The sequence below is a fragment of the Calidris pugnax genome, unplaced genomic scaffold (genome assembly GCF_001431845.1).
Source record: "Calidris pugnax isolate Ruff unplaced genomic scaffold, ASM143184v1 scaffold24, whole genome shotgun sequence".
Classification (NCBI taxonomy): Eukaryota; Metazoa; Chordata; class Aves; order Charadriiformes; family Scolopacidae; genus Calidris; species Calidris pugnax.
This window is the reverse complement of record NW_015090922.1, coordinates 32258248-32277435: the sequence shown is the minus strand read 5'-3', so window position 1 is coordinate 32277435 and position 19188 is coordinate 32258248. Positions and strand designations below refer to the sequence as shown.

Sequence of the window (19188 nt, the reverse complement as noted above, 5' to 3'; positions counted from 1 at the left end):
AATGCAGCAACTAATTTAAACAAGCATTTCACACAAACTTGTTTCACGTGGATAGCAGAACAGAAGCAGCAAACATTTATCAGTAGCTGACAGCACAGTATCTAATTTGAAAAGGTATTTTCTATTATTAAAAACAGAAAGATGTGGACATTTTTCCTTTGACACAATTTAATACATAGATATATTGTCTAGTGTAGATGGCTATTTGCATAGCTTTAATGTAATGCTGGTAGTGTCTTGATAGACTTTTTCACTAAAGGGATTCAATTAAGTCTTCCCAGCAAACCTGTATCTATTTACACTGCCTTCATTGAAAAAAAAAAGCAGAAAAAAAATAAAATTGTTTTTTCCTAAGTTAAAAAATTGTATCCGGGGAGAATAAGGCTACATCCACACTAGCAAATGGCTTATTGTTAAAGAATATCCAGTAGCGTTTCTGGGTGACTGAACAGAGTCATCCATAGAGCTGCAGTGTTAGCAAGGTCCTTGACAAGCAGAGTTCAAGAGTGGGAAAACCCAGGCGCAGCTTTTCGTATGTGGTTTACATCCCTGTCCCTGGGGACTGAGAAAACTTATCAGCTGCAGATAAGCCATGCTGTGCTGCTTGGCCTTCAGGTATGAAGATTTTTACCAGAAACGCTTGACCGATTTCCTCTGGTCTTCTGACCAGGCAGGCAACTACGGGCAGAACTCTTCTGCCCTTCTGTATTGCAAAACACTTTCTGCTCCTTGATTTTACTAAGTAGATTTCAGCTGTAGAAATAGCTTCCACACAATGCTGCATTCTCCATTTGACATTTTAATTAGATATCTATCTTACAAAGTAAATTTAACTAGCAAATTACCTCAAGAATGTGTTTCTGAAAAAAAAAATATTTTTAGATGTGTTTATTATTAAACCACTTCAACTTTATGTAAGGAAAACCAATAATTTAAAAGATACAAATGCATGACCAAAATCATTGCCTTATAATGGGCTACAAGGAAAAGAACAGAAAAACAGAAAGACAGATGTTACCATGGGCACTAAATTAAAACAACTGTCCAGATGCATTGTCTTACTCAAAAAATTCCAAACACACTTAGCTGAGTCCCTAGTGCTGTAAATATATGGGTATTCATGCATTTACAGCAGTGGGGACTAATCACGCTGTCCAGAGCACTAGCAGTGCTCTAGCAAAATAACCACTGCAAAATAAAATAACTGCTGGAAATTAAAGCTGCCCCTGACTTACAGGTATGTGGCAGCACAGCCAAATGCAGAGATACTGATCTGTTTGCCTCAAGTTCCCTGTGTAAGATGTACAACTTGTGGAGGTAACTGAGCCAGCAAGATGAATTTGGCCTCACGAATGTTGTGCTCACAGAAACATAACAGGTCTATTATAGCATTTGTTACAACAAATCTTTTTTCAGACTCCAAAATTGTCCCATAGATGGCATAAGCAATTAAACAGCTAGCGTTTGCCAAACCCTGCAATGCTCTTAGCCCTGCCTTTGCTGTTTCCTGATGGCTATTCTTTCTGTACATGCATTATCTTGTTTAATACCAGCAATATTCACTAGGAAAGCTCACAACTTGAAAACAAACTTTCCATCACACATCAAGTACCTTAAATAAATAATCCCTTCAGGGTAATTAGAAGTTAAAATGAGAAATAAATTTGTATGGAAAACATACCCACTTCACTTAGAGGTGCAGTTGTGTAACATTATAAAAATGCACCCTTCCAATTTCAGACAGACATTACAGCTGGGTGTTGGATGTGGTTTTGCTTTGCTTTTCCCCCTTCATATGTTTACAGTTTGAACTTATCATTTAATTACTGTCACACTATAACCCGCTCTTGAGGAAACAAAACCCAATCACTTCTAAATCACTACTTCCCATAGCAAAGGAGTCCAGCTTTTAATATGACAAGCAACCCTCCTTTTCAAGATCCGTAACATGACCTTCCTTAGCAACACCTTGGAAAACTCACACATTTATATGAAGTAGAGTTTAGCTCTTTCCTGAACAAACAGAGCTCCCTACCTGAGCTCCTAGAGAGTGGCCTACAGACACAAATACATAGCTCACGTGCTCCATATTTTATCCAGTCTGTCATGCAAAATGCTTAATTAGCACAGAGAGCAGGGACTGGAACCCAGGACAGTACAGCCTAGTACAACCTGGGGACAATACTTAACTACACTCAAGGCTACGGTCTGCAAAAAAAGACTCCAAAAACCCCATGCCCACTTTCTCAAACAAAGGTCCCCTGCGTACTGCTCCACAGAAACCACAGCTACTGTCAGTCACGGGCCAAATGGTGGTGGTGGTGCCCTTCTGCAGTACATCGCAGGTAAAGCACCCTTTTCTCCACAGACTAGATTAAATAACCCCAACTGTATTACTTATATGAAAAGACAGTTGCTGAAAATTAATTCCAGAGAAGCACAAACTTCCTCTAACCCATGGTAGTTCAGACCCCCAACCCTGACTGCTGCCAAGAAGCAGAGCCAGGAGCAAGCCGCGGGCAAACCAGTAACACTGCAAGTTTTTCCAATGTGCAATTCGCTCACTTTTGAAGTACATAAGTAGGGAGAACATAAATTTACATATGGTAAGATGTTGCAAATATAACACACTAATTTTTTCATTAAACTGAAAGACATTTCCAACTGTGTCTCTCTCGTACACCCAGAGACCTGAATGCGACTAATTCAAATTGCTGCAAGACACCCTGAAATTCCTGCTCCAAACCTGGGCAGGCAGCAAGTCCATCCTAACGTTGCTAAGAACAGGCTAGCATTCTCTACAAATATGAAAAGTAAAAAAAAAAAAAAAATTGAACACAGAACACTACTTCATGCAGGAATAAGCTTTTTTTTCCCCCCTAAGAAAATCTTTTTGCTACAGTATGCCATCTCCTAGGTAACCCACACTGTTTATTCTAAGCCTTTCCCAATCACAGGAGCTTTCTAAATAACAAAATGAGAAACAGACCCTCAAGAAGCATGTTCCAAGACACTAGTTAAATATATTCAAGAAGAACTCCATATCTGACACACACAGCATTTTACAGTCTTTAAAATAAAAACAAAACATATGTGGTAACAAGGAAAACAGCGTTAATTTATAGGTAGTGGCAAGTATGCTAATTCACGTGGGTTATTTGTTTTTAAAAGATTCTAACATTCTTCTAATTTTTGCCACTTGGTTTTTGATGGCTTTTTTGGGGGGAGGAGAGGGAGAGTGGATGTTTAGGGTTTTGGTTTTTTTCTTGGGGCAGGGGGATATTAATATGGAACCAACGTTTTCCAGTATGGTTCTTCTCACAGAATCATAGAATTTTTAAGGTTGGAAGGGACCTTTCAGATCGTTAAGACTAACTGTTAACCTAACTGTGCCAAAACCACCACTGAACCACTGTCTTTGAAATATCTCCAGGTATGGTGATTTCACCACTTCCCCAGGCAGCCTGTTCCAATGCTTGACCACCCTTTCAGTGAAGAAATTTTTCCTAAACTTCCCCTGGTGCAACTTGGGGCCCTTTCCCCTTGTCCTACTGCCTGTTGCTTGGGAGAACAGACCAATCCCCACCTCACTACAACATCCTTTCAGGTAGCTGTAGAGTGATAAGGTCTCTCCTCAGCCTCCTTTACTGTAGGCTACATAACCTCAATTCCATCAGCCACTCTTGTTAGACATGTGCTCTAGACCCCTCATCAGCTTCATTGCCCTTCTCTTGACATGCCCCAGCAGCTCAATGTCTTCCTTGTAGTGAGTAGCCCAAAACTAGACACAATACTCAAGGTGGGGCCTCACCAGTGCTGAGTACAGGGAGACGATCACTTCCTTAGTCCTAATGGACATACTGCACCTGATACAAGCCAGGATGCTGTTGGGCTCCTTGGCCACCTGAGCACAGTGCTGGCTCATATTCAACCAGCTTTTGACCAACACCTCAACCACTGAACCACTGTCTTTGAAATATCTCCAGGTATGGTGATTTCACCACTTCCCCAGGCAGCCTGTTCCAATGCTTGACCACCCTTTCAGTGAAGAAATTTTTCCTAAACTTCCCCTGGTGCAACTTGGGGCCCTTTCCCCTTGTCCTACTGCCTGTTGCTTGGGAGAACAGACCAATCCCCACCTCACTACAACATCCTTTCAGGTAGCTGTAGAGTGATAAGGTCTCTCCTCAGCCTCCTTTACTGTAGGCTACATAACCTCAATTCCATCAGCCACTCTTGTTAGACATGTGCTCTAGACCCCTCATCAGCTTCATTGCCCTTCTCTTGACATGCCCCAGCAGCTCAATGTCTTCCTTGTAGTGAGTAGCCCAAAACTAGACACAATACTCAAGGTGGGGCCTCACCAGTGCTGAGTACAGGGAGACGATCACTTCCTTAGTCCTAATGGACATACTGCACCTGATACAAGCCAGGATGCTGTTGGGCTCCTTGGCCACCTGAGCACAGTGCTGGCTCATATTCAACCAGCTTTTGACCAACACCTCAAGGTCCTTTTCTGCCAGGCAGCTTTTCAGCCGCTCTTCCCCAAACCTGTATCACTGCATGGGGATTTTGTGACCCAAGTCAGGACCTGGCCCTTAGATTTATTGAACTTCATCCCATTGGCGTTTTGCTTTGCTTTTCCCCCTTCATATGTTTACAGTTTGAACTTATCATTTAATTACTGTCACACTATAACCCGCTCTTGAGGAAACAAAACCCAATCACTTCTAAATCACTACTTCCCATAGCAAAGGAGTCCAGCTTTTAATATGACAAGCAACCCTCCTTTTCAAGATCCGTAACATGACCTTCCTTAGCAACACCTTGGAAAACTCACACATTTATATGAAGTAGAGTTTAGCTCTTTCCTGAACAAACAGAGCTCCCTACCTGAGCTCCTAGAGAGTGGCCTACAGACACAAATACATAGCTCACGTGCTCCATATTTTATCCAGTCTGTCATGCAAAATGCTTAATTAGCACAGAGAGCAGGGACTGGAACCCAGGACAGTACAGCCTAGTACAACCTGGGGACAATACTTAACTACACTCAAGGCTACGGTCTGCAAAAAAAGACTCCAAAAACCCCATGCCCACTTTCTCAAACAAAGGTCCCCTGCGTACTGCTCCACAGAAACCACAGCTACTGTCAGTCACGGGCCAAATGGTGGTGGTGGTGCCCTTCTGCAGTACATCGCAGGTAAAGCACCCTTTTCTCCACAGACTAGATTAAATAACCCCAACTGTATTACTTATATGAAAAGACAGTTGCTGAAAATTAATTCCAGAGAAGCACAAACTTCCTCTAACCCATGGTAGTTCAGACCCCCAACCCTGACTGCTGCCAAGAAGCAGAGCCAGGAGCAAGCCGCGGGCAAACCAGTAACACTGCAAGTTTTTCCAATGTGCAATTCGCTCACTTTTGAAGTACATAAGTAGGGAGAACATAAATTTACATATGGTAAGATGTTGCAAATATAACACACTAATTTTTTCATTAAACTGAAAGACATTTCCAACTGTGTCTCTCTCGTACACCCAGAGACCTGAATGCGACTAATTCAAATTGCTGCAAGACACCCTGAAATTCCTGCTCCAAACCTGGGCAGGCAGCAAGTCCATCCTAACGTTGCTAAGAACAGGCTAGCATTCTCTACAAATATGAAAAGTAAAAAAAAAAAAAAAAATTGAACACAGAACACTACTTCATGCAGGAATAAGCTTTTTTTTCCCCCCTAAGAAAATCTTTTTGCTACAGTATGCCATCTCCTAGGTAACCCACACTGTTTATTCTAAGCCTCTCCCAATCACAGGAGCTTTCTAAATAACAAAATGAGAAACAGACCCTCAAGAAGCATGTTCCAAGACACTAGTTAAATATATTCAAGAAGAACTCCATATCTGACACACACAGCATTTTACAGTCTTTAAAATAAAAACAAAACATATGTGGTAACAAGGAAAACAGCGTTAATTTATAGGTAGTGGCAAGTATGCTAATTCACGTGGGTTATTTGTTTTTAAAAGATTCTAACATTCTTCTAATTTTTGCCACTTGGTTTTTGATGGCTTTTTTGGGGGGAGGAGAGGGAGAGTGGATGTTTAGGGTTTTGGTTTTTTTCTTGGGGCAGGGGGATATTAATATGGAACCAACGTTTTCCAGTATGGTTCTTCTCACAGAATCATAGAATTTTTAAGGTTGGAAGGGACCTTTCAGATCGTTAAGACTAACTGTTAACCTAACTGTGCCAAAACCACCACTGAACCACTGTCTTTGAAATATCTCCAGGTATGGTGATTTCACCACTTCCCCAGGCAGCCTGTTCCAATGCTTGACCACCCTTTCAGTGAAGAAATTTTTCCTAAACTTCCCCTGGTGCAACTTGGGGCCCTTTCCCCTTGTCCTACTGCCTGTTGCTTGGGAGAACAGACCAATCCCCACCTCACTACAACATCCTTTCAGGTAGCTGTAGAGTGATAAGGTCTCTCCTCAGCCTCCTTTACTGTAGGCTACATAACCTCAATTCCATCAGCCACTCTTGTTAGACATGTGCTCTAGACCCCTCATCAGCTTCATTGCCCTTCTCTTGACATGCCCCAGCAGCTCAATGTCTTCCTTGTAGTGAGTAGCCCAAAACTAGACACAATACTCAAGGTGGGGCCTCACCAGTGCTGAGTACAGGGAGACGATCACTTCCTTAGTCCTAATGGACATACTGCACCTGATACAAGCCAGGATGCTGTTGGGCTCCTTGGCCACCTGAGCACAGTGCTGGCTCATATTCAACCAGCTTTTGACCAACACCTCAAGGTCCTTTTCTGCCAGGCAGCTTTTCAGCCGCTCTTCCCCAAACCTGTATCACTGCATGGGGATTTTGTGACCCAAGTCAGGACCTGGCCCTTAGATTTATTGAACTTCATCCCATTGGCTTCGGCCCATCGATCCAGCCTGTCCAGATCCCCCTGTAGAGCCTTCCTTTTCTGAAGCAGATCAACATTCCTGCCCAACTTGGTGTTGTCTGGAAACTTACTGAGGGTGCACTCGATCCCCTTGTCCAAATTGTTGATAAAAATATTAAAGAGAACCAGCCCCAGTACTGAGCCCTGGGGAACACCACTTGTGACCAGCCACCAACTGGATTTAACTCCCTTCACCATCACTTTTCGGGTTTGACCACCCAGCCAGTTTTTAACCCAGCAAAGCATAAGCCCATCTAAGCCATGAGCAGCCAATTTCTCCAGGAGAATGCTGTGCGAAATGGTGTTAAAGCTTTATTAAAGTCCAGTAAACAACATCCACAGCCCTTCCCTCATCCACTAAGTGGGTCACTTTATCACAGAAGGAGATCAGGTTTGTCAAGCGGGACCTGCCTTTCATGAACCCGTGCTGACTGGGCCCGATCACCTGGTTGTCCTTCATGTGCTGTGTAATGACACTCAGGACAATCTTTCCCATAACCTTCCCAGGCACCAAGGTCAGACTGACAGGCCTGTAGTTCCCTGGATCATCCTTCCAGCCCTTCTTGTGGAGGGGTATCACACTTGCTAGATGGCATTCAGCTGGGACCTCCCCAGTTAGCCAGGACTGCTAATAAATGATGGAAAGTTGCTTGGTGAGCAGATATGACAGCTCCCTCAGTTCTTTGTACATATATTTTGCATATACATTTTTCAAAGAAAAGTTATAGCTTTTACAGCTACTTCGAAAAATAAATACTTTTAATTAAAGTCTATTTAAACTGCACATTTTTTTATAGGTCAGATTTCTCTCAGCTAGAAAATCAGTTGAAAGAGATTCTCACAGAATTCCAGACATACAAATGCTCCAGAAAAAACTGTGAATTACAAGAATTAAGTTATCACAGCAAATCCTTATTGACAGGTTAGTGATCCTGCAAGTAATGTGCTATTGCCTACCAGTGTTTAAGATACAGCTTTCGGAAATCAATCTGTTTGTGGGTACTACCTCTAACACACATAAAAGTCATAGCATCTTTAACAGATATCTTCACAGTGAATTTTGTTATTTTTTCATGCTTTACAACCTCAAATATTTGTGGAGCTGATATTTGTGTTTGAAAAGAATGAGATACGCACAATTACAGCTTCTCCTAACGGCACTGTAATAGTGGCATTCAGTGAGAAGTTATTTCTTTGTAGTTACCACACAGGCACCAGAAGCACATGGCTTTTCTTCAAGGCAACAAAACCCATTAATGCAACTTCGATACTCCTGTGTCAGTTCTGATGTTGCAATGGTGGAGTAGCAAGAGTGAGACAGCTTTATGCTTCAAAAGGATGTAGCCTGCTTTTCACTTGAACACACTTTTCTTCTCTCCTGGTAGCAGTTTAAGCAGGTACAGCTTTTACCACAGCTATTATCTAGTGCCCAAGATTATTGGTTTGTCGTGGGCTGCTGAGTGGGTGGGTGATGGTTTTTTGGTTTGGTTGTTGTTGTGTGTTTAGGTGTTTTTTTGTTTTGTTTTTTTTTGTTTTGTTTTTTTTTTGTGGTTGGACTCTATGATCTCTGAGGTCCCTTCCAACCACCACAATTCTGTGATTCTGTGATTTTGCCCCCACACACTAAAGTGCCACAGTGGAAAAACTCAAACATTTGATTTCAGAATACCCCAAACATTTACTGAAGTCCCAAAGAGCTGTTATCATATACTGTACAACTGATCAGCTGATATATTACTCAGATATGAGACTTCACAAGAATTTGAAAGAGAACAGTTGCAATGCATAATGTCAAAACCAGTCTGTGGATAACATGCTCTAAACAAGTTGGGTTTTTTTTTTAACTGTTTCCAACCATCCGTTGTGCTTAAGCAAGGAAAATACTTGACTTCCAAGCACCCTCCCAGCAAACAGGTCAAAATATTAAGTATTTCTAATGACACTGTAAGAGCTTCACTAAGCCATTTTTATGTATTTATGCAGTTAATTAATATTCATTCAAACTAATGTCCCATTGGGGCAGGTGCTTAAAGCATAGAGCAGCATTAACTTCAGCAGACTGTTTGAACATTTAAAGCTGGGTATATACTTGAAGTATCTTCCTGGGCCATTAAGGCAAAAATCAGAATCGGCAAGACATTCATTATTCCAATTTAAAATTTCTAGACTCAAAACAACTGTAGTTTTGCTTATACCTGATTTCTTTGAGCTAAAATACACTTTTTATACTGAGGACAACCATGTTTGCCGGATCCCATATACTACATGTCATACTACATGACAATTCCAGGCATTTGACAGCAGTTATTCAAGACCTCCCCACTGCATCAGCATGGACCATGAAAGACAGAACCTATGATTTGCAGCAGCATTCCCAACATGAATTACCTTGCAGCCCCTGGTGAGAGATGCTTATTTTAAATTTACTTCTGGTTTGTAAAAATGAACTTACTTCATAAGCTGCATGCCCAGAAGGAGAAGACACATATTAAAGAGTTTACAAACCGATCCCAAATCAGTTACAGGTATGATCTCTTAGAAATACCTAGACCAAAAATAGAGTAGATAATTGCTAATCAAAACCTAATACCTTCACATTTTAGAATTTCAGACCAGAACATCGAGCATGGAAACTCAAGGTGGGAAACATATTTTATGCCAAGGTAAATTTCATAGCAGCTTTTAGTTCTAATGCAATATAACACATAGCAAGTCCACCTGCAAAATGACAGTTATTAAACACTCAATAACAGTACTTGCCAGATGTGAATGAAGAAATTGTGCTCTTCCATATAAATACTGCCTGACTTTTCAGGAGAGACTCCTATATAACCAAACTGTACCCTAACAAAATCACCTTCATCTGGTTTGATTGCTGATAGATGATTGCAAGAACATGTTGCATGCTTGAGTGGAAATCTAAGGTTTCAATCATCAGTAATGAATTTGCAACAGCTGCAGACAGTAGCATATTGTTTATGTGTCATGTGCAGTGAGCAACAAGATTCAGTGAAACTGTTACTGAAATTCACTGAATTACAAAAAGCTATCCCTGAAAACATAAGACATATTGCCACAGCAAATGCAAAAATATGTATAAAACAAGCTGTATTTGAAAAAAATGTGGGTCCGATTTGTGAAACAAGCAACAGAGTAAGCACAATTTCAGGGTTGGGAGCGGATTCTAACGTGTCTTCTTGAGTTTGTTTCTCTGATTTAATATAATAGCTTTTCATTCATAGGTTTCAATTATTCTTTCCCAATCTGTTTAGGTCCCTGAATGCTTGCAAGTTTTCTAAAACTAGCAAATCAAACGCACAACGCATATAATCCCCTTGAAATAATGCGCAGAAATGACTTGGGGAACAACACACAACATGAACAGAGTTACTGTAACACTGCTCAGTTTGGGACTATATTATGGCAATAGCACATGCACACACCTCCTCCCCACTTTGCTCCCTGGCATAAGAACACAAGATATTGAAATTGGAGCTCACTTCCCTTTAGTATTCATGCTAGGTGTAGCTAAGACAAAAAATGCGTACATATGTGCACACACACGGAATATAAACAAGAAAAACAGAGCCTTTTTATAGATTGTGACAAATACATTGGTCATATTTATCCTTTATCTCAGTCATAGTTCTCTAAGAACTTCTCTAAGAAATCTATTCTGATAACATCTGATTATCTCAGGAATGGCCACACTAGACCACCGAGCAGCCCATCTAGCTCAGTTATCTTGTCTCTAATAGGAAGTGAACAGCTGACACCTAGTACGCGTGTTAAAAAACAAACCAAAAGACAATCTAGAGTATGTTCCCAAGCTCCAACAATTCGTAGCTCAGAGACTTCCTGAAAGAGAAAGGGTACCTTCACGTTTAATTCTTCTCAGTGGATTTTTCTTTCATTACTTTATCACCTTCTGAACCTATTTGTAACTTCCACAACATGTCATGGTAAAGAGTTCTGCAGTTTAATTATGTACCAAGCACAGAGGAATCTCCCTATAGTTGTTTTGAACATCACAACAACTGGAAAAGAATACTATATCACACCAAAACAGGGATGTTATAAACATGCAATGTTAAGTCTTTAAAACAGCCACCACAGCATGGATACAAAGTGCATTCCTTGCCACAGTACATCATCAACATGTTTTTCAGATATTTCTAAAAGTAAAATATCTTAAAAATATTACAGGTGCATTTAGCAAATACAATCTACCTTTCAGCATAGTCAATGGGATTAGAGAGGCTGTAAATGATCTAGGATCTGGACAGACCAACACAAGCTCTGCTCACTATCCATAGCATTGAACCCTTGATACTGAGAGTCTCAAGGGGGATGTAAAAATGGTTATGCATAAAACATAAAGTGCTTTCTCAGTGAATCCAGGGGCATCACAAAATTTGAAGAAAAACTGTTGACTTGTTAATCTAAGGTATTAGTCCTGCCAAAACTCCCACTGATTCCTGTTACAGGACAAATCTTCAACTCACCTGATGCTGCCTCTCATGACTTTTGGAAGCATTGCACTATTTGAAGATTTTTTTCACAAACTCTATCATTGAAGGAGATGTGAAATTGTGTTCAAAACAACTGCTTATTTTTAGAAGTCAGTTCTGAAGAACCAGCAGAACATAGTAGCTGAGCACAATCATGCTAAGGAATCGTTAATGAAAGACAGAATAAAACAGAAAAAAAATATTTCTCTGAAACTGTGCTTAATGCTTATGTTTTCAGATAAGGTTTTCTGGAACTGAACCAGATGCAAAAAAAAAAAACAAACCCCAAAACCAAAACCCAAAAACCAAGCAACAAAGGATTTTTTTTTCTTTCACTGGCAGTGTTAAAAACTGAAGAACAACATCAAAGAGCAGAGGATTTGTTTGACATTATAGTCATCAGCATATTTTGTTTGATCTTTTACAATATTGTGACTTTTCCCCACATGTGAATAGAAATGGTGGTAGCAATACAGAAACCATTCAAAAGAGTAAAAACACATGACTTCCTCCGGGTTTGCCAGAACACCTACACAATTTCAGGTCACAAAAATTATTAGTAACTCTTTACTCTGCTGGTGAGATGAGAAAACTGATGAAAAGATCCAAAGATCAGGTTTGATCTCAGTTTGAGGATCTTTATGGTGCCACAAATAATGCCTTGATCAAAAAAAGCTACTTAAAGAAACAGACAAAACAGAGAGAATCATTTAATATATATAACTGTTCTAAATCATAGTTATGTTTGCTGGTGGTGGGTTTTGAGGCAGACACCATTTGTGGCCTACAAAAGATGTCCAATGTACTATGGAAATATTGTAGGTCTGCACTTGGAAAGAGTGAATAAGGATTCACTTTTTATTTTTATTTGAGTTAATATAGGTCTTAATTTTAAAGGCTTTAACTTTACTTTCCAAAATAAATAATTTAGCTTTTTTGTCCTTGTATAGAATTAATTCTACTTCATAATTCAGTTTTTTTCCCTATCATTGATTTTTCTGCTCTAAGAAGTGGAATAACATAATTTCTTTATAAAGGAAAAATTGATCTATTACAGAATGAGGCTACTTTGAAAGTATCTGTAAAAAAAAAAATCTAATTATAGTTTGCTAAAGAGGTAACAGAGAAGAAATGTAGGGTTGAAATAATTTGTAACTACAGTGCAAAGAACTCCAAAACATATTAAAGATCTATTAATACTAAGGGAAGTTAACTGCCTTGTTTCTTTCTTCACTAATCAAGGGTTTGAAGTAAGCATTTTTAATCTGTAATTGCTATTAAGGACATTAATTTAAAGGCCTAGCAAAAATTACAACAACATAATCACAGCACCTTTGCAGGTTATTCACAAGTCCCACACGTACTGTTTTCAGTGCCTTTTCCCCTCTTGGCTCTTTTTTAGAAAATGCACTGGTGGCAAAACAAAAGAAAACTACCCATATTTTGAGATGATTTAAAACAGAGAGCTTTACAGGAACAGAACCACATCGTTGCATAGCTTGGGGCAGCTGTATATGAGAATCTAGGTAATTATAGGCACGTAAGCCCAACACCAGACCTGGATAGAATAAATAGCTAATATGGTAATTTATTAATAAAATTTAAGAAAAGTCTAATTATTGTCAAGCAACAAGGATTTATAGTAACTAGATCCTATCAAACAAACCTGACATTTTCATAAGATTATAAATGTAGTGGAACAACGTAGGAACCATGTTTCAATGTATACAGATTTGTGTGTGGCATTTGATATAGCACTGACATTTTGATTAAGAAATGAAATAAAAGAAACAAAAAGTCAAGATGTTTCTTGGTAGTAAGAAACATCCCAGAATTTTTAAAATTATTCATAGTAATTGAAAACTAGACATTGAAAATATCTTCGAGGACAGACAGACATGGTTCCTTTCACAAATAACCAACCACATAACTGTAAATAAAGAATAATGAATAAGTAATATAGCAATATATCAGAGCCTTTCTATAATGAGATGATAATTCTTGAGTTTACTATATTCACATTTTGATAACATCATTAAATTTACTACTTCACTCTTGATACTCTAACTGCTACAGAATTTACTTCTGTTCTCAGCTGAAACAGATCTGAGCTGATAGAGCAAAATGAGATTAAAAAAATGGAGCACGTTTCATCTGAACAGTGAGGTTTGAGAAAAATAGCTTTGGATGCTTGAAAGAAAAAACATTTGGTAAGCTGCATATTTAAAGCATCCAAGCTGAATGCTATTTCCTTGATTTCCTAGTCCAACCTATTCCAGATAAGCACAGACTCCCTGTGGACCAGGTTGGTTAGGAAAAGACTGCATAATATTGCTGTCCTTAGTGCTAAACCTAATGATACTAAACATGCAGGAGAAGGACAAATATTCATGACACATCTTCAAGAACATCAATGTAATAAAATTGCAAGATTCAAATCACATAGGAGAAATGTATGAAAATAATAAGAAAAATTACATAATGAAAAAACATAACATGCTTCTTATTGCAAACTCTTTGTCCCAAACACACACTAGAACAGTAGTGCTACTGTACAGTAAAATGTGACCATTAGAAACCATGTATAATGACCATATAACATTTTTTTTTTTAAATGGAGTAAAAATAAATAAGCGACCAAACTGGAAAATAATTCTTTGCTCTGGACACAGGAGATTGCTATAGAGCTTGATTAGAAGGCTATACTAATATTTAAGGAAACTCAATACTCAGAGATGCTTCTATAAGTTCACAGAAGTCCTGTTGCTTCTTGTAGAAACACTTTGCGGAAACCTAACGTTTTGGAGAAAATATAAAAGCACTATTCAGTTATCAGTCTTCATCAGGAATGAGAAGTTCAAGATAACAGTAGTGAGATATCACACCAGGATAGAAGTACTTTCATATTGCCATTAAAATAATTTTCACGTTTCCTTATTCACAATGACTTAAACCATATCTGACCTATAATCCTTTTTAACCCTTCCAATATCGTATCTGAGATTTTAAAATCTACAGCAACTCTTTCAGCCCATCAAGGAGAATCTCGAGAACACATACAGAACATCCATACTATTTTCCACAGGGTTCTAACCACCTTCTGCAGTGGTTCTAACCACCTTCTGCAGTGGTTCTAACCACCTTCTGCAGTGGTTCTAACCACCTTCTGCAGTGGTTCTAACCACCTTCTGCAGTGGTTCTAACCACCTTCTGCAGTGGTTCTAACCACCTTCTGCAGTGGTTCTAACCACCTTCTGCAGTGGTTCTAACCACCTTCTGCAGTGGTTCTAACCACCTTCTGCAGTGGTTCTAACCACCTTCTGCAGTGGTTCTAAAGAAACTGAGGCACATTCCCTTGAGTGTGGGACTGATGTGGAGCCAATTCCTCTGAAATCACCACCTCAGTGTTTACAGAGGTGTTACAGCTCTGTCTCTGCCTACCTATGGCTCTTGATAACTTTCGAATAGCAGGAGTTAATCAAGAGAAAAAAAAATGTAATAGCATCGTTATACATAGAAGTAGAAAACTCTTCAGAATCAGAAATTCACTTCACTGGACGATAAACAGAAAGTGTTCTTTATGTATTTTAGAGAACCGCAGAAGTTTGAGCTTAATAAGAACACTTCTTCAGTAATATTTTATCTGAATAAAGAAAGTTTATTTACTGAATAAAGAGTTTAGTATTCAGATTGCTTATAAGTACAAACCTGAACCTACCAAAATAATATCATAAATACCTTTCCTCCCAACCCTGCAAAAAGGAGGAACAAGTACCATCCCTCAACAGGATAGCAGTTAAAATTTCATTTGAGATTCAGTATCTGTAATTTTTGTTGACTACACTCAACAGCTGTATTTATTCAGCAGAAAGCAGATACCCCAATTATTACCATTACACTGAAAACAAAACCGAAACTCAAGATAACTCCAATAGCACTCACTCAAGCTTGCAATCAGTTGAGAAACAGCTTGCTTCTGTCCTTTTCTCCAAGTTACTGGAGTTGATTACGTACAACGCTCCAGGAAAAGCAGCACTTTAATTTTAACTCCAAGGTACTGTACATTCTACTTAACATAAATTCTACGTCACTGATTCTATATTTTGCAAAGCTTTGTTTTCTTTTCATCTTCCTGGAAAAAATTACTGTGATCTCATTGTCATGTTTTAGTCATTGATTTGGACAAAGTAATTATACAAAACAGTTCTGAGACTATTTGAAAATCTTACAAATATTAAGCAAATACTGTAAAACTTTGAATCATTACTTCAAATACACCACTAGATCACCTTTTCCCTAAATCAGAGAACTGTGTTCATAAGAATAAGAAGTTCATTTCTATCTTTTTAAAGAAGGAGAATTGGAGCTTGTTCATGGGACTCCTTTCTTTGAACATGGCAATAATCTTTGCCCTTCAATTATGCAGCCATTTGGGAACGTTTCTAGTCTAAGAATACACTGGCTGACAAAAATGTAGAGCTAATTGTTTCCTCCTTTAATGCATCATATTCTTTCAAAAATAAAGCAAAATAATAATTTTTAAAAAGGGGGTGTGTGTGCAATAATGACATGAGAAACCAATACTTCAGTTTTCCAGCATTTTGTGACACTGAAACTAGAAGTACATTCCTGTAGGAGGAAAAAAAACTGTCTCTCAATCCATAGAACAAAATTTAATCTCCCTAGAGATTAACTAGAACAAGCTTTCTGATAACATTCGAGCACAACACAAGAAGGACCTCAGAGATACAGGTGAGATTTCTTCATTAAATAAAGAGAAGCTGATAAATCACTTACTAATGAACCTCAAATCTCACCTATCAGTAAGGCTTTCGTACACCTTTATGGGTCTGTGAAACTTGAACTGTGGTGCTGCTCTGTACTGAACAATGCAACCTTTGGCTATCTAGCTAGGTGACAAAAAAAAAACACAACAGTTCAAGATATTAAAGCTGGAACTAAATTATGGTTGTGTGAGAGCAGCATCTGGAATTTCAGAGAACCACACCTGTTTCCATTGCCTTTGGGTTACTCTTTTCAAAGAATACAGAGAATTACAAGAAAAAAACTCAGAGAGAAAAGCAAACAATTATGTCTGAAAACCCAGAGTCTGGAGCATTGCTGGTGCATTCAATCATTCCTCTAGAATAAGTGTCTGCCTGCACAGCTACACACAGCACTTCTGGTTGAAAGTGTTTTGAGACAGCTACCAAAGTACAAGGCTCTGCCTCACTTAGTGAATGGTCTTGGTTTTCAAAACAGCTTGAAAGACTCAAATTTGATCCTCGTTTAAAATGTGTCAGTGTGAATCAGCTGAAATAAAATTTTCCATTTTCTAATTAATATATATGAAGTTTGTTATAAAAGTGATTTGAGCGTTCCACAATGGCACTAACATATGTGTCCACACCATCTTCATCATTTTGGAGCTGTAAAAGTTCAGAGTGAATGTATTATTTCTGATAGACTGCAATTAATGTGAAAAAAAAATAATAACTGAGCTCTGCTTTGGGTACTCTGTGTATTTCGTTCACTATTTCTCAAAACACTGGACCACTCATTTTGCTTCAAAAAGTATAAGATCAAATTTCTGAAAAACACACTGTTTATTATCTTATAAAAATCCACATTCTCTGTTTAGACCGTATTTTCACCTGTGTGTGTCAGCTTTTCTATTTTCTTGATAGAGCACAAAACTTCTCAAGAGCCTGTTACCCCAGGCCATGGGGGTACCAGACTGCAATTGAAATGAACATGAAGACAACCTGTGGGAGAGTTCCCAAGGCAGCACAGGGGACTGATGTACAGCATTCTATGTTCTCCAGTTTCTCAGATAGCAATCAGTCATATTTTAAAATGCTACAGTTGCAATATTTACCTTTTATAAATCTTTCTCTTGCATTTATTTTGCTCATAATTATCACAGAATCTTCTAGGTTGGAAGGGACCTTAAAGATCATCTTGTCCAACCGTCAACCTAATTGACAAAAACAGACACCCACACAACAAACAAGGAGCATCATCACTAAACCATACCTCCCAGCACTACATCAACCTGTCTTTTGAACACCTCCAGGGATGGTGCCTCAACCACCTCCTTGTATTATGGAATACAACAATAAAGTGTCACAAAATACTTTGTTTTTCACTGCAAGCTCAAAAGAAGTTGGAATCACAAAAAAAAAAGCACATAGAGCATACCACAGGAAAATTTAAATTCATTTTAGTTCATGTTGAGCAAGGCCACAAAAATTAATCAGATACATTTCATATTTGTGAGCACATTGGAAGAAATATTGAATCACAGTGCATTTATTATTAAGATATTCCTTATAACTTTTGGCAATCACTCTCAAATTTTATTTAACTAAATTGAAATTTGATTTCTATTGATTTCTAATGTTATCAACTATTCTATTTTTGTATTTGCAACCAAAAGAATTAAAGTCTGAAATTTCTGGCAAGAGACTATTTTTATATCAAAATACATACAAATTAGTATTTTAGGAAAACACACATTGCTTCTCAAAACTATGTTGCAAACTGGTGTTTATAAGAACTGCAAACCAATGAAAAAAAAGTTTTAAGCAAAACATTTATGTCTTGGGGGCAAAATAATGAAGGAATCTATTCTTCTTTGCTTCAACAGCAGTATTTGCAGTTTGTTGATAACTGACAACTAAAAGTCTCAAAGGTTTTTTGTTACCCATCACTGTAAAGAAGCGCATACACTGCGGAGCTATTTAAGACAGACAAAATATAATTGCACAAACTTTTTCAAGACAATGCAAAAATGAATACTTAATCATAAAATGTGACAATCTCTCAAAGGCTTAGAGGTTTCAACTTGTGAATTAGTCAAGGTTATTATTTCTCTTTTCCATGGACATATGATGCATTCATGAAAGTCAGAGGCATGAAGTTCATCATTGATTTAAAAAGCCAAAAAACTTTTGCTCAAGATCTTTGGTCTATTTTAAAGGAAAAAAAAAAATAAAAGAAAAAGAACCATATTTCCCATGTAATGGAAATTCTTGGGCCCATTTCCAGTGGAAAGATCAAACCCGTCCCTAACTTCTGCAGACAATTAATTCTGCCTCCAGATCATAGTACAGAGATGACACTGGCAAAGAGATGCATGTGACCTAGCCCAGGTGAGTTAGCTATGTCTTCCTTTGCTTTTGTGGTGGCGTTTAACCATCTGGCTGCAGATCATCTCAAGAACCAGCAGGAGGTTTTATATCTGTAGCACATATTTATTGTATGCATACTTGAATACCTAAGTTCTACTTCAGTGAAGGAGATGACATAAGATGATTTCCCCCTTCATTCCAAGGAGCAACTGACCAAGTTCTTCCTTTTTGCCATACACTGGGGATACATTACCTGATGCTGAAGAGCTTTTTTGAAGTGCATCTTATGTAACAATTTACATTAATCACTGCAATTTTAATATTGTTCGAATTCCTACAAACAATTATTTTTGTACGAGCCACAGTACTTGGAGAAACATGACAAAACCTTACCGCTATGCTCCCGTTGCACCCTGGGGACTGGCAAACCCCTCTTATTCTGTTAGGAATCAGCACATCGTCCCAGCAAGATGGGCCCTTCAAAAAAAAAAAAACCAAAGCATATAAAGGCTTTAATCTACTTAGTAAGTAAATACAGAAGTTGTTTTTGTTACCTTCTTTCCTACCCTCATTTCTTTCAG

The 19188-nt window shown here is 38.4% G+C and overlaps 1 protein-coding gene across 1 annotated transcript in view; it reads right to left on the bottom strand.

Moving 5' to 3' along the window:
* Positions 1-19188, bottom strand: part of PARK2 (parkin RBR E3 ubiquitin protein ligase) — a 622540-nt gene that overhangs the window by 377032 nt on the left and 226320 nt on the right. The window contains exon 7 of the mRNA XM_014950502.1: positions 19001-19084. Coding sequence (XP_014805988.1) covers positions 19001-19084 — 84 coding nt within the window. The remainder of the gene's footprint in view (positions 1-19000; positions 19085-19188) is intronic.